General features: G+C 39.4%; 1 protein-coding gene across 1 annotated transcript; it reads right to left on the reverse strand.

The window, feature by feature from the left end:
• Window positions 1-501: 501 nt before the first annotated feature.
• LOC144630999 (uncharacterized) lies at window positions 502-14,122 on the reverse strand. The gene is made up of 12 exons (XM_078489361.1): window positions 13,638-14,122; window positions 10,901-11,104; window positions 10,404-10,518; window positions 10,199-10,257; window positions 8,915-9,055; window positions 7,302-7,417; window positions 6,754-6,808; window positions 5,877-6,030; window positions 4,723-4,799; window positions 4,472-4,556; window positions 3,128-3,249; window positions 502-1,601 (listed from the first exon to the last, which is right to left on the reverse strand). Exons 1-12 carry the CDS (start codon window positions 13,933-13,935, stop codon window positions 1,513-1,515), a joined length of 1,515 nt encoding a protein of 504 aa, XP_078345487.1. The 5' UTR covers window positions 13,936-14,122; the 3' UTR covers window positions 502-1,512.
• Between the last annotated feature and the right edge of the window lie 116 nt (window positions 14,123-14,238).

Raw genomic sequence — 14,238 nt, forward strand, 5'->3', positions numbered from 1 at the left:
CAGTATACAGTACAGTGCAATTATCGTCAGAAACTCTAACACGATCATACATTCTAATGATAAGAGTGGAAAATGACTGTCAAATACGTGATCTGTTCGTTGCTCTAATTAACTCCGAATTAACTGACGAATGACAAACTTAAAAAAACTTGCCAGTTTTTTTCAAGATGCGTTGCCCGTGGCGTAGCTCCTTTAAACATCACGACAACATTTGCAGGGAACCCAGTTAGAGTATGCTACAGCCTAGTACCCAAGTCTTTCCTTCCCACTCGACTAGGCACTTGGTTGCAATGGCCTTGGCGCAAAATGTCATGACGTCACCGCGCTCGCGCAAGAAAAGAACAAAACGCCTAGGGACAAGGCCGAGTCGGCTGCTTTCACTTTCCTCTTCCAAACGGTTCACCTCCAGGTCACGCTCGTCCTTTCCCTTTGAGTTGCCAGGACTTCAAAAGTAGTCTGGAGACAACTGCGTGTAAAACCCGAACTAGGGTAAGGCAGGCGTAATCACAAAAAAGAAATAAATTTTATTATCTGGTTATAAGAGTTGTTTAAAAAATACATAAAATTTGTATTTTTATTTACAACGATTGCCATTCGATTTGGTCTAGAACTTGTTTCAGGGGCGGCGATTATTATAAGCCGCTTTTATATGCCACAGCTACCAGCACTTTCAAACAAGATCTGTATTTACAATGATGTCTTGGACTATGTCAAACGGTAAACTTTCACATTTTAAAACAAGAACTCGTGCAGCCTATAACTATTCAGAAGTACAGACTACGCATAACGTCTCGTGCTCTCAGAACTTTTCAAACATTTGCTTTGAGGTATTCTCAACACCCGCTTTTAGTGTTACGTGCATAGCTATGTTTCTACATCAATCTTTCGACAAATCATCGTTCGACCTGCTGTTTGAAATGAGCCCATCAAAACCGTTGCATACCAGTGTTAATTTCATGAGCCAAAAGAAAGTTCAGAAGGTCATGCAAGTGGGCTGTGATTGGCCATAGTGATTGGCGGATTTCGATCTGCGTTCTCTATTTAACACGTCGAAAGATGGATGTCGATAAAAAATCCCCTATTGCACGTAACACTGAAAGCGGGTGTAAAATTCATTCTCCTCCCCACAGGCCTTTAGTTTCTTTTAGCCGGCTGGGCCTTGTATTGGCACGAGAAAACGAAGGGCTCTGGGAACACAGGATTTCCAGTCCTAGATTCTAGGACTTCCTGTCTTCATGTATGCAGTCATGACGTTTCAAAAGAATGTATAAGAGAGTTGTTACGTTTTTAACCTCCGTTTAGGAATTCTTTGTTCCAAACAGCCAATCAAAACAATCGAATTAATTCAAAAATTCCATGTCCCCAGAGCCCTTCGTTTTCTCGTGCCAAGCCAGCTAAGAGAAACTAAAGGGCTAGACTATGGCGACAAGAAAAGCGTAAAATGGCGCTCGTCTGTCTCGACCCAGTCTTCATGCGACGCTCGACCCAGTCTCCATCAGTGTGTTCACATGATCACACCACCAGTTGAGGTTCGCTGTTGGCGGGTCGCTGTTGCATCACTCTCTGTTCCCCGGGCAACAGCTCTCCCTCATACAAGTTTTCTGTTAAAAGAAGAACTTACAGTCAAACGATCAACTGGGAAGCTCTCCCGTCTTCTTAGATGTTGCTTGGATCGCTGCAGAAGCGCTGCGCGCTCTCAAACAATGGCTACGAAAAGCTCTTATTCATGTTTACATCAGACTGGCTAGTTTCACCACCAAGCCTCGCTTTCGAAGTGCAAACTTGCAAATTTTATGAAAACTGCATGAAGGTGGCAGAAGGTTGAGAATAATTTGCGTAGACGAGGCTTGGTGGTGAATTTTGAGCAGATGACGTTATTATACGTAAGGCCTATTGGATAAGAGAGCTATTAAGGAAACTTGTGTAAGTGTTGAACGAGGGCAAATGACAGAAATTTGCGAAAAAAAAAAGTCTTCAAAGCTAAGGTTATCATTTTTAATGTTCAATGTTTAATACCATACCTGTGATTATTCTGGCAAGGGTGGTAATACATTTTTTTGGATCTTACTTCAAACGTTTTGAGTGTTTAAGAACGGGGAAATGCGGTCTAGTCGGAGCAATTTGTCACAACAATTTCGTTCGTGCGCCAGGCATTTCAAAGTAAAAAAAAGTCGCTTGTTTTGGACAAATTCATATATATATTTAACTCAGCAACTATTTTAACTATTTTATCCTTGCTCGGTTGACTGTGATTTTTTGAACGTGGTGGTGTATAAACTTTAAAGGCTGGTTCTAATATTAATATAATCGCCCCGATCGATTTTATCGCCTCTGTCACTTCAAAAAGTATTCTTGCGATCGGGGCAATTATATGAGAACATAACACAGAACATCGCTAGCGTCTGCGGCGATTGGGGCGATCACGATCGCTTGGATCGCCCGTGTTCTATCCTTCTAGCTTCTCTTTCCTTACTTCACCGTAAAACAGCAATAACTGAGAAGATAGGAGGCCACGAGTTTTGCTTTTTCATTGAAGACTGCCATTGTGTTGGATCTAGGGCTTAAATGATTGTTTTTCGTAGGTCTTCGCTCATACCAGGCGATCGGGACGATCATATGAGATTTTGCAAACGATCGATGCAATAGGAACGAATGGGGCGATCATATAAGAATCAATCAATAAAAACCTTTATTTGGACACGATGGGGTAAAAAAGCTACATAGCTTGTGGGGTCGTGTGTAAATAAAACATTAATACAAGTAGATGAAGACATTAAACTATATTAAGGTAAAAAACGCTAATTAACTAATTGCTAAAATAAATTAAATTGCTAAATTGTTACAACGATAAAAAGATAAAAAGCGCTAAGAACTCTTACAATAGAGGTTGTTAGAATCGGTGTTTTTAATTATGTTCGACGTGTTGACACTCTCGCGGTAAAAGGTTCCAGAGCACTGCCCCTCTGTAAGATGTTGAAAGTTTCATAGAATTGGTATTAAATGATGGACGAATTAGATGTTTTTTTTCGAAAATTGTACGAGTGTTGAGACTTGGTTACAAGTCGAGCCATGCAAGAAGGGGGGTCATTATGGTAGATCTTATAGAACCAGGCTTAAGTGTACTTACGTGCTGTGTAGTCCTTTGTCGGCTGAACAGACACTAGTACCCAGCCCAACACGGCTCCCAACACACGCATCAGATTAATGATCCTCCACGTGTCCAACAAGGAAGCAGTCTCGGATTCATCCCTTATAAAAACAACAAACAAAAAAACAACATGATAACCAAAAAATAAACAAACAAACACTTTACATCTCATCCGCAGTTCATATATATGAATTACAGTGGAACCCCGTTAATACGGACACCAAGGGGACAGGCCATATTGTCCGTATTAACGGGGTGTCCGTATTAAGCGGGGTCTCAGAAAAAAGTCACGGATACATATTTTTTTTTCGACACAAAGACGAAGGCAAACGATTTTACGGCAACAAAACGTTGTTTTATTGTACTGTAACTGTAACAACTGTGAACTCTCTGACTAAAACTAATAGTTTTTACGACACAGTGAGTCAAACTAAACTTCAATAAACTCAACAGTGGATGTATTTGAAAACGTCGCAACTTTACTATATACAAGAAATAAAACGCATTTCAACTGCAACAGAACGTTTTCCATAAAGTTTCCTTTGAAACTGAAACTCTGATCGTAACCGTTCTTAAACTCTACAAACTCATTTGAAAAAGTCGGTATTAAACTTTACTTTACATGGAAGCTTTTAGCTTGCGACACAACCAGGCGGACTGAAGATTTGACAAAATCTTTGCAAGTCACGCTGTAATAAAATCGTCTTAACTCGTCGAATTCGGTCATTATTTGACCAGGGTGAAGTTACAAATAATCGCGACAATGAAAATTGAGAGTGCACAGATAAACATTGTCCGCAAAGTGGGATTGACAATGTATGCCAGTTTGTTACTCGGGACACGGAAAAGTGTCCGTTGTCCGTATTAACGGGTGTCCGTATTAAGCGGGTTAATTTAAGAGAAATTGTATGAGATTTTCGTCGGGACCAACGAAACTGTCCGTAATACCGGGGTGTCCGTATTAAGCGGGTGTCCGTAAAGCGGGGTTCCACTGTATTTCATATACTTGACGCCATTCTATTCCTTTCACGGGAAAATATGAACTCACAATTGACCTCGTTCCAATGTTTGGCCTCAATAGCTCAGTTGGTAGAGCATCGCACCGGTATCGCGGAGGTCACGGGTTCGAATCACGTTGAAGCCAGAATTTTTTCTGGTTAAGTTTCTTTCTTTACAATTTCTTTAATTGCAATTCACTGTAGGATCATTTCTTCACTTTAAACAAGCAAAATGATAACCAAAAATAAACAGTCAATCAAATCAATAGTTGTTTACCGCACACTTGGGTAAAAATCTATGGTTCTTGAATGGATGCTACCTTACCATAAGTGCTGGTGCACTTTGTAAAGACTAATTCTGTCATCAATATTCGCCACACTTATCGAGAAAACCAGAGCAAAAAGGTATGCTGTAAAAAGAAAAGAAACATGTAAAAAAATTAACGTTAAATAAAAAAATTTTATATCACATCAGACGAAGTCAATAAACAAGAGAGACGAGGATGGAATGCATGTAAAAGAGATGAGCGTGAAAACAATTAAGAGAACTGTTTGTTAATTCCTCTTTTTTCTTACCGCTTATTGACAGAATCCTGGATGGTCTCGTGAGTAGGCCATGAAAAAAGCCAGACCGTGGATTTGCCATGTCATACCTGCAACAAACAAATGTCAGTTATTACCGGCACAGATACAAATACAGGGTAAAAATACCATCATGACAACCATGAGTAGATGGCTGAAACACCCAATAAACAGCACGAATATCATACAATTTTACAGCAGTGTAGCGGCTCTCGTAAGCTTGTAGTTCTACTGGTCCTCTAGTGTTGCAGTTGCTATTGTTTTGGAGGCTAGGGCATTGTTCCTGTTGCTTGTTCTAATGTTCTCTTGAATTGAAGGGTGCGAGCCATTTACGTAAGACCTTGGGAGTGCTGCTATCTGACCCCTGTTTTAAAGGGTCACTAGACTGTCGTCAGATGTTTCTTGAAAACTACACAACATGTTTTCTTGATTTCCCGAGCAACAAAAAACTCTATGACACTAAGTACACGTATTCAGAGTCAATGTTGCACCAGAGAAATCGATATCCAAGCCAAACTTGGAAATATGAGACTCAGGCGACTAATTTTTGTCTTTTGGCGACCAGATAATCTTATTTCTTTCATATAAGCTTTATGCTGGGCACCCTGGATCTCATAGTTTGGAACCTTTGGGCTCCTTGTAATTTTTCTTAGAGCACAGCCTTGCATTGAAATCTTTGACATCGTTAATATTGTTCCCGATTTTCACTTTTTGGCATCACTTTTGTTAGACTTCCCACGATCAACATAATTTCACCAAAATCATTCATGCCTTTTAAGGCTGTTTAGCCAGCTAGTTTTATATTATGGGATGTGAAGTGGCCTTATGATTAGTGCCCTGGACTTGGGATTGAGTGGTCCAGGTTCGAGCCCTGGGCAGGGTCACTGTGTTGTGTTCTTGAGCAAGACACTTAACTTCCATAGTGTCTCTCTCCACCCAGGCAGGTAAATGGGTACTGGCAAACTAATGTTGGGGGGTAACCCTGGCATCCCATCAAGAGAGGAGTAGAAATACCCCTAGTCACGTCATGCTACAGAAACCGGGATAAGCTCTGGCAAGATAGGCTACTAAGCTAGACACCTTTTACATGAACCTTTATTTTAATCACAGTCATTTTGCACATGAACACTTACAACAAGATCACAAACCTGTCAAAAACTGACACTGTACAAATGGCAAACAACATGTAGTAGAGCGACTGTAGAGGTTGCGCCAGTTTGTAGTAGTTGTCTAGGAATGCCACATCCCCTTTACTGTTGTTACTGAGAGAGTATACAAAGATGACTTGACAAAGTGCAAGACCTGCAATGAAGAGACAAAAACAAGTTCATATAAATTTCTCTGATTACTCATTCTTATGGCCAAGTTACATTTACAGCAAGGAGCCCAAAACTGTGACCACTTTTAATTTATTCACATTCTTTCATGCAGATTTAATCCAATAAGAAGACACTGGGAGCTGTCCTTGGCTTCTGATTTCCAGTAATTAAAAGTGGTCACTCTTTTGGGCTCCTTGCTGTAATGCATGTAATGCACATGTTTCCGTTTTTTGTGTCCTATAAACACTTTCAAATGCAAGGCTATGCATTTCTTAATATTTAAATCAAATCGCTGACTCAAAGTACGGAGGGAATACTTCGTGTCTTGCAATAATTTATTTCGCTTAAAAGACGACTGGGGATGAGTCAGATCAAATTGTGTGCTTGCAGTTATGCTTTGGATTTCACTAATGTGGCTTATGGCTTTATTGATTATGAACAATGGAACAGGTTGCATAATTTTTATCACATCCTAGATGGCTGCACTCAAGACGTAATTTGCCAACTTTGGGATTTTTTGAAACACACCATTATTTTAATGGTCATTTCGAGGCAAACAAGTTAAATCTCTGTTGGTTCTCCTTTTAATGCTTGATTTCAACACCAAGAAAAATCTTGATGATTTATCAGTAAAGCAAACTGCATTCAAATATCAGTTTTGTTTAACTACCTTTATACCTGTACATGTATAATTTTATGTAATTACCTGCAAGAAGTCCATGACAGAAAAGAGAAAATGATCTAAATGCTCGGTGCACAGACTGAAAAAGAAAGAATTAACAATCAGAACGGAATGCCAAGCCATTAAATGTATCTCTCTGGTAAGTAGGAATGATGGTACATTTTAAAAGCAAGTAGGATAGATACACATTTTTGTCCAAAACACCCAACCTGTATTGGGTCGTCAATGGTGGTGACAACCCAACAGGGATTGGCTGGTCGCCAACATCGTGACAATCTGTGTCACAACCCATCTTTGGAATAGTCGACCCATCAACCGGAAATCAATTTGCGAGAGAGCTGAACAGAAGTGAAGTCTAGTCACCCGGAAGTGATCTTGACACAGATTGCCGTTTCCCACAAACGGGTTGTACAAGGATGGACTTGATCCCCCTTCATTTCTACCTCCCTTCATACAGTGTAATGTTACAGAAAACTTTTTTCTAAGTTTCTCATGAAATGACTTCCAGTGACAGATCGCCGTTTCCTACAGACGGGTCATGAGTATTGGACAACCCTCAAAAATACACATACCACGGCAAACTCAGCAGTTGTCATCTGCCGGCTGGTTGAGACAGACTGAGGTTCTTTCCTCTCTTCTTCCAGCTGTAATAGCCTTGTTTTCCTTTCACGTGTGAAGCCCTGACCATCTGGAAGAAAACAAAAACTTACTCATCAAAATAGCTTTTAATAGCATGTGTGATAAGAAACAGTAAAAAGTAAATTATGGTATAACTTGATCCAGCAATTTCATGTTCATCCAAGATCATTAATCCTTCAAATATTACCTTGCATGTCTGAATTGAACAAGGCTTGTTATGTGATGTGATATTGCCAACAAAAACTGTGGTACATGTTTTAAAACTAACCAGTTTTGAACAAATTCTCCCAAAATTATCAATCCAATTTCCTACAAGTCAGGATTTCAATTTCTTTCCTGAATGATATACATGCAAATTACACTCTTTTGTTTTGTCCCCCAGAGAAATACACGTTGGAAGTGTTAATATTATACACTTAATGACTGGTCCGGTAGGAAACAGTTAATTTTGTTTCCCGAGAATCTCAATGTTGAGATTCAAGGGAATTAAAATTAATTCCCAAGGGATCAGTTGTCAAGTGATTTGTAATATAGCACAATAAAGACTTAGGAAAACAGCAGTCCTCGGTCAACATTTGTGGTTAACAGTGCACTGTTACCCTCTGACATAATAGAGTTTGCAATGTTGCCCATTCAGAGACTTTTAGCTGGAAACAGTTTTATTGTTAGATGGCATGTGACCTTGAAGTAGCAAATAAGAGAGTTAGCTGTTGGAGGAAAATTCCAGCTATATTAACAATACTAGGAGTTGCTGATAGCAAGTAAAGTGCTGCGAAGTGTGTTATAAGAATAATAATTATAATAGTAGGGGCGAAACGGAAGGTCATAGGAATGTTTCGGATTTTCACATTTTCAGATGTGAAAGATATATAATAATTTTACTAAGCGAGTGAAAAGCTAGTGACATTGAGAAAAGGAAGCAATGTAACATAACATAGCACGTGTAAGTCGATCGCAAAGCCATCAGAAACACAGATTTATGACGTCAAAAAGCTGAAAGCTTGTTTCATTCTAGCGCGCGGTCATTATGAAAACGTTTTCGTGGAGCCTTCAAAATTAATCTTCGTAGTTTTTGCTGTACATATTTGGCGCTTAAGGCTCAGAAAAAAAATTTTTTTTCCTTAAATGAAGTTAGTAATTGATAATTATGACAGCGAATTATAAGAAGGCCTCGTAAATTCGTTATTCATCAGAGATGGTGCATAAGGGATGAAAAGACCGTTTCTCCGCCACTGTACTTGATCATCTTGCTCAAGGGAGGTTTCTTGGGAAGCATTTACAAAGTACTGAACAGAAGCACAAGCGGCAGCGCAAACGACAAACGCAGCTTCCACATTTTACATGCCGCTGATCATACGTACTGCATGTACTCAAAATCACCGCCAGTGAAAAAGTCGAAAATCGAGTGTGTCGCATATATAAAGCGCCTGGCCCCACGCGGACAGTCACAAATAGTGTGCTGCTACGCAAAGGCTTCGCAGCAATTACATACATGTATTTCATGATATTTGCAATAATACCGTAGATACACATTATCTCAGATTACCTCTTCTTTCAATAAAAACAACATCTAATGGCTGACTGGGCAGAGTCTGTGCGACAGGAGGGAGGGCAGGAGGTGCTGTCTCTGGGGTGTCACCCACAACAATGTCTTCTTTGTCCACTTTGTAATAGTCCATCGTTGAAGCTGACGGGAAAAGATTTAGCTTTAACATAATATGCAGTGAAACACTGATTTCTCGAACCTCCAAGGGAAATGAAAATTGGTTCGAGAAATCAGGGTTAAAACTGCAGTACCGTATTTTCTCGATTAAATGCCGGGCCCCGAATAAACGTCGGGTCTCCGAGCTGGAGTTGAAAATAAGCCTTCCAGGCAATTATTCGAGGTGTAATATGCTTTAGGTATGATGGCAAATTACATTCATGTCAAAAATAATGATTTAAAATCCTTGTTTAATAACCATTTTGCTCCAATAAACTGCACCATTCAAATAAACGCCGCATCCACGGACCCAAGTTTGAAATAAACGCCGGGGGCGTTTAATTGAGAAAATACGGTATTCAACTAAGTGAGGCAAGTCCAAGAAAAAGGACTTTTGGTTCAAGTTATCGGATGATTTGGTTCCACTGTAACTTACAAATCCCCATTACTCTAATAATAAGAATAAAATACTTAATTGGCCACTCTCCAAGAGGGGCTTTTCAGGGCCATTGTGAACAAACACTGAAACAAATATTCTTAATAAACATACAGAAACATGGATAAAAAACCCAACTGGCAAAAGGCAGACCAGTTGGCTATTTACAATTAGTATCACCCAACAAGTGGACTAATGCAAATCCTATATTTTGATTGGCTATGCCACTAGAGGACTATTCATAATATGTCATCGAGTAGCAATCGAGCATGACGCTTTCTTTTGTTTTATTCCCAAATAAATCTTTTTCAACTTGCATTTGCTAACTTTATTATTGCTTTTTCTGTCCAACTAGTTGGGTGATACTAAAACAATAAATATTAGACCCTTCTCCCTCAAGGGCTATGGGTCAATAGCCCATGTAGCTGGGCTATTGACCTGTAGCCCCTGCGGGCTACCGGTCTAATTGTTAAATGTACCGGTAGCTGAGGAGTTAAACTCAGAACTAACAAGAACAACACCAGCTAGTGGTCAGATCGGAGCTTGAACCTGCGACCTCTGTGACCTGGGATCTCTGTGACTCCAATGCTCTAACCACTCAGCCACGCTGCCTCCCCTTACTGATATAAAGTTCTACAAAAATTCCTTAGTAAGCCAAAATCTTTATTCAATAGTCTATAGTAAATAGCTACCTTCTCCATCAATATCAGCATTATAGTTGTCTTCTTCTGCTGAAGTACCATTTTGCTGTCTGGAAATTAGTAAGTTACATGTACATTTTTAATTACCTGACATATTTCAACCATGAAAACACTGACAGAGAATGATGAGGCAACAAAAAAAAATGATCAAACCTTCGCAAACCCTACACAATGAAAAATAGGAACTAAAAAATACCTTAGAGATTTCTTCGTTTTATTTTTTTTTGGCCTCAGCCTCTTTGGATCTCCTGGGCCGTCGTATCCATCATAATCGTTAACATATTCTTCTCCATTGATAACGTCCCTTGAACCTAAATGATATCATTACTTAATAACATTTGTAAAAGCAAAAGTCACTAACAATACTTTCCAGGATTACCTTCAGTTGGACAATCCAACAAAATAAATTCCTGAAACTCCTGGGTTCTGACCAAATACTAAAAATACCACACATTACTTCCTATAGTATAACAAAAGTCATGTCTGACAGCAAGTGCTAGTGGATTTTTTTGTTCTGGCCAAGCAAATCACTAGCTGTTCTTAAAGCAACATTTTTCATGTTAACTTGTTTCACGCTTAGTCTAGTAAAAACCTTACAGAACACAAGTAGTTTGCCTACAGGGCAAGATTTAATTAAAAAAAACATTTTCATTACACTCTGGTAAACAGTGTTAAAACAAAAGAATAACTAACCATGAGTTTTCTTTCTTCTTGGCCTCCTTCTTGCTGGACTCAAGTTTTCATTATCTCCCATCATTTCTTCATCCTCTCTATCTATCACCTCAGCACTTGCTGATCTTCTAGTATGCCGTACCCCACCAGATGCTGGCCGTTTATATCTTTTCTTTTCTGGCATATCAAGTGTTTTTGTCACTTCCATTCCATCATACACATCTCCTGAAAGTTGATAAATTGTTTGAGGTTAGAATCAATCTAAAATATCGTTTTTTCCTTTAAGCTAAGTTATGATCTACATCAAAAAATCCCCTCATTTTCTCATGAGAATGAGGGATAAATCTCCTCATTTTCTCATGACATCATGGTGTCCCTTGGTTTTAATTTACCAATAAGATCATTCCCTAACACATCCTAGGTATAAGATAATAGTGTGGGTTAAAAATTATACCCTGAGTAGTGACAGAGGACATAACATGGGCATTAAACCAATCCTTCCGAACTCCTACCCCACTCCTGCCCCTAGAAATTATGGCCCTGAAAGTAGCATGTTCCGTAAGGGCCATTCCTTTTAATAATGTAATATCCACCCCCCCCCCCCCCATAAATGCGATAATTTCTCTAAATGGGCTCATTTTGAGGGGGTAGCCCTGTTGGCATTCTTTGATCTTTCTTTTATTTCTGAAGGAGTTAGGGCAAAGTTTACTTATTATACTTTCTGGACAGGTTTTGAAAAATCAGGTTATTTCTGAGGGGTGCATCATGTCAGCTCTTTGATCTTTTTCTTAGGGGGGGGAGGGGGAGAATTTTTACTTTTTTTTTTTTTTTGCAGAATTACCAGTACCCCAGGCTGCATTCTACCCAGGTTACGCAGAAGATCTTTGGCATGGATTTCAAATTTGCGTGACATACTGGCATACAATTGTAGTTGGCACCTTAAAACTGGCGTACAGACAGAGTCCTTATTTTACGTAAGAATGAAGGAGGCCTTGGAGTAGACCTATAAAAACTTTGGCGTATCTTTGGCGTGGGGTGTACACGGAATACACCCTGGCCAGTACCTTGTAAATTGGGGGGAGGGGTGTGGATATTAAATAGAATCGCATAGCTAGGAGAATTCTCGCCATCTGATTGGCTATCGAGGTGAGGTATTCAGAGTGGAATTGCGACTTGAAAGCGAGGTTGACCGATATTACACCGTAGCAATGCGTAGCTTCACATAACAACGTACGCAAAATTGGAATCGATCTATGTTTTCAAAACTATTTTCTCAGTTTACGAAGCAAAAACCTGACCAAGGTGAGGAAGCATAAGATTTTCCTTGTTTAAATTTCAATTCGGCTTTCTTTCGAGCAGCGGTTAAACATTTTCTTTCACCGCATGAGTGAAACGGAGAATAAAAATGTCCGTATCGTATGGACAAACTCGCGAGTAAATAGCAGTTACGCTTACACTACCACTGTAGAAACCTTCACTAAAAGAAAGAAATACTACAAATTTCTCGCGTAAAAGAACAGCTGGTTATTTTGTTGAAGTAATACTGTTGATAGTTTGACAGTAATGCCGTGTTCGTACAATAAAATCTAAACGGCGAAACGAAAGAAAACAATGACAAAAACTGCGTGTTGTAAACTCGATGAAGACAGTTTATAGAAATTGTTTTGCGGTGAAAAGCTCCAAAATTTCGATAAAGAATGACTTCTTACATTCTTTAACTGATACTCACGATGCAAAAAGCGGTTTCTGGACATCAACAAAACGTACACACAGCAAACCAGCGACTTATTGTGCTTGCGAAGCGACCCGCTAATAGTGGGTTATTCAAAAGCAGTCTTGCTCTTTCTAAGAAATTGTCTGCGATGGTCTTAGACATTTAGCTTATAAATGTCGAAGTTTTAATTGTTATATTATTCCAAGGTACTTACTTTATCCCCGGTCCACGCTTCCTTCAAACCTTTATTCTTGACGTTGTTGAATGTTGAGTGCTTTTCACGATGCATGTTGTCTACTTCTTTCAGGCCGAAGAGATAAAAGATTTCATAAGTTTGTCTTGCTGATGAGTCGAAAACTTGAAATAGATGTTCGAAAAACAAGAATGTTCTGTAAAATACTACCATTTCGTCGTTTAAATGGTTAAAAGCTTGTGTAAACCGTTGAAAAACGATCCGTGAGGTTCAAATGAAGTTTTGTGATCGATTTTAGCTTGACTCCGATTCGCTGGTTCATGACAGTTGATTTGTAATGGCTTCCTGAGCACGCAGTAAACATTGCAACATTCAGCCATAAACAAGAAAGAAATTGGGTTTTCTTTTCTATTCTAAAAAGGCTATGCGATTCAAGAAAAATCCACTACCTGACTCGTGAATTCCACGTTAAATTTCACTTGAAAAACCGATATCGCACTCATCGCGATATCGGTTTTTTGCGTGAAATTTAACGTGGAATTCCCTCGTCAGGTAGTGGATTTTCCTATAAAATAGCCCTTAATGAACTGCAGGGACTGGAAGAGGGTAGAATAAATAGCCAAAAACTAGCTTAGTCAAGTAGCTTTTGGGTAAGATTTAGGATAGCTTTTTTGGGAGTATTCTATTCCAGGTTGTTTTATTGTACTGGATTTCCAGCACACACTTTAACTGGCCCATAAATTCAACACCTACAGCTACATTATTCCAATAATTTAGTTATTACATAAGATCTCCATCAAACCTCTTTCAATTCCCACGCCACAAATACTTTGAAAATTTACGCTTATTACCATTTTCTAGTCTGGATCTCCTTCTCGGCCTTCTGGCGCGGTTTCGTCTTTCCGCAGTTGACTGTTGAATCCCAGAACTCCCTTCTTGATCTTGATCACCGGAATTATTAGACGCACTGTGAGGGACGCCACCTTTCTCTCCGTCTACAACTTCTTGCAGGGGAATTCTTTCTGGCACAGAGCTTGGCGATTCTAAGCTCTCGTTTGTGTGATCCTCAAGTTCTCTCGACATTCGCTTTTTGCGTCGTCTTTGTCTCGAACTCGCCTCTCTCTCCCTGTCTCTCGCAACTTCAGCCATGTTGACAGCGAACGTAGATACAACTTTACCACTCACGATCACTCATTCAAAGAGAAAACATAGCCAAAAATGACTAAGAGATCACGGAAGAAGTCAACTTATCATGAAACAGCTGCCTTTTTGCGAAAGTTTACGTTAATTTTCAAGTAAAACCTTAAAAATCAACGGCAGCTGAATGCGCGTTTGTTGTTATCATTATGGCTTTTTGAAGCTGCATTCCAAAGAGACCTGGGCAAGAGTTCGCTACTGAGCATAATCTTATAAAAGATACCTCTGACATGTACGAAGTATAGGCTCATTTCC

Source organism: Oculina patagonica, chromosome 1 (assembly GCF_052425735.1).
Source record: "Oculina patagonica isolate OP01 chromosome 1, crgOcupat, whole genome shotgun sequence".
NCBI classification, from domain to species: domain Eukaryota; kingdom Metazoa; phylum Cnidaria; class Anthozoa; order Scleractinia; family Oculinidae; genus Oculina; species Oculina patagonica.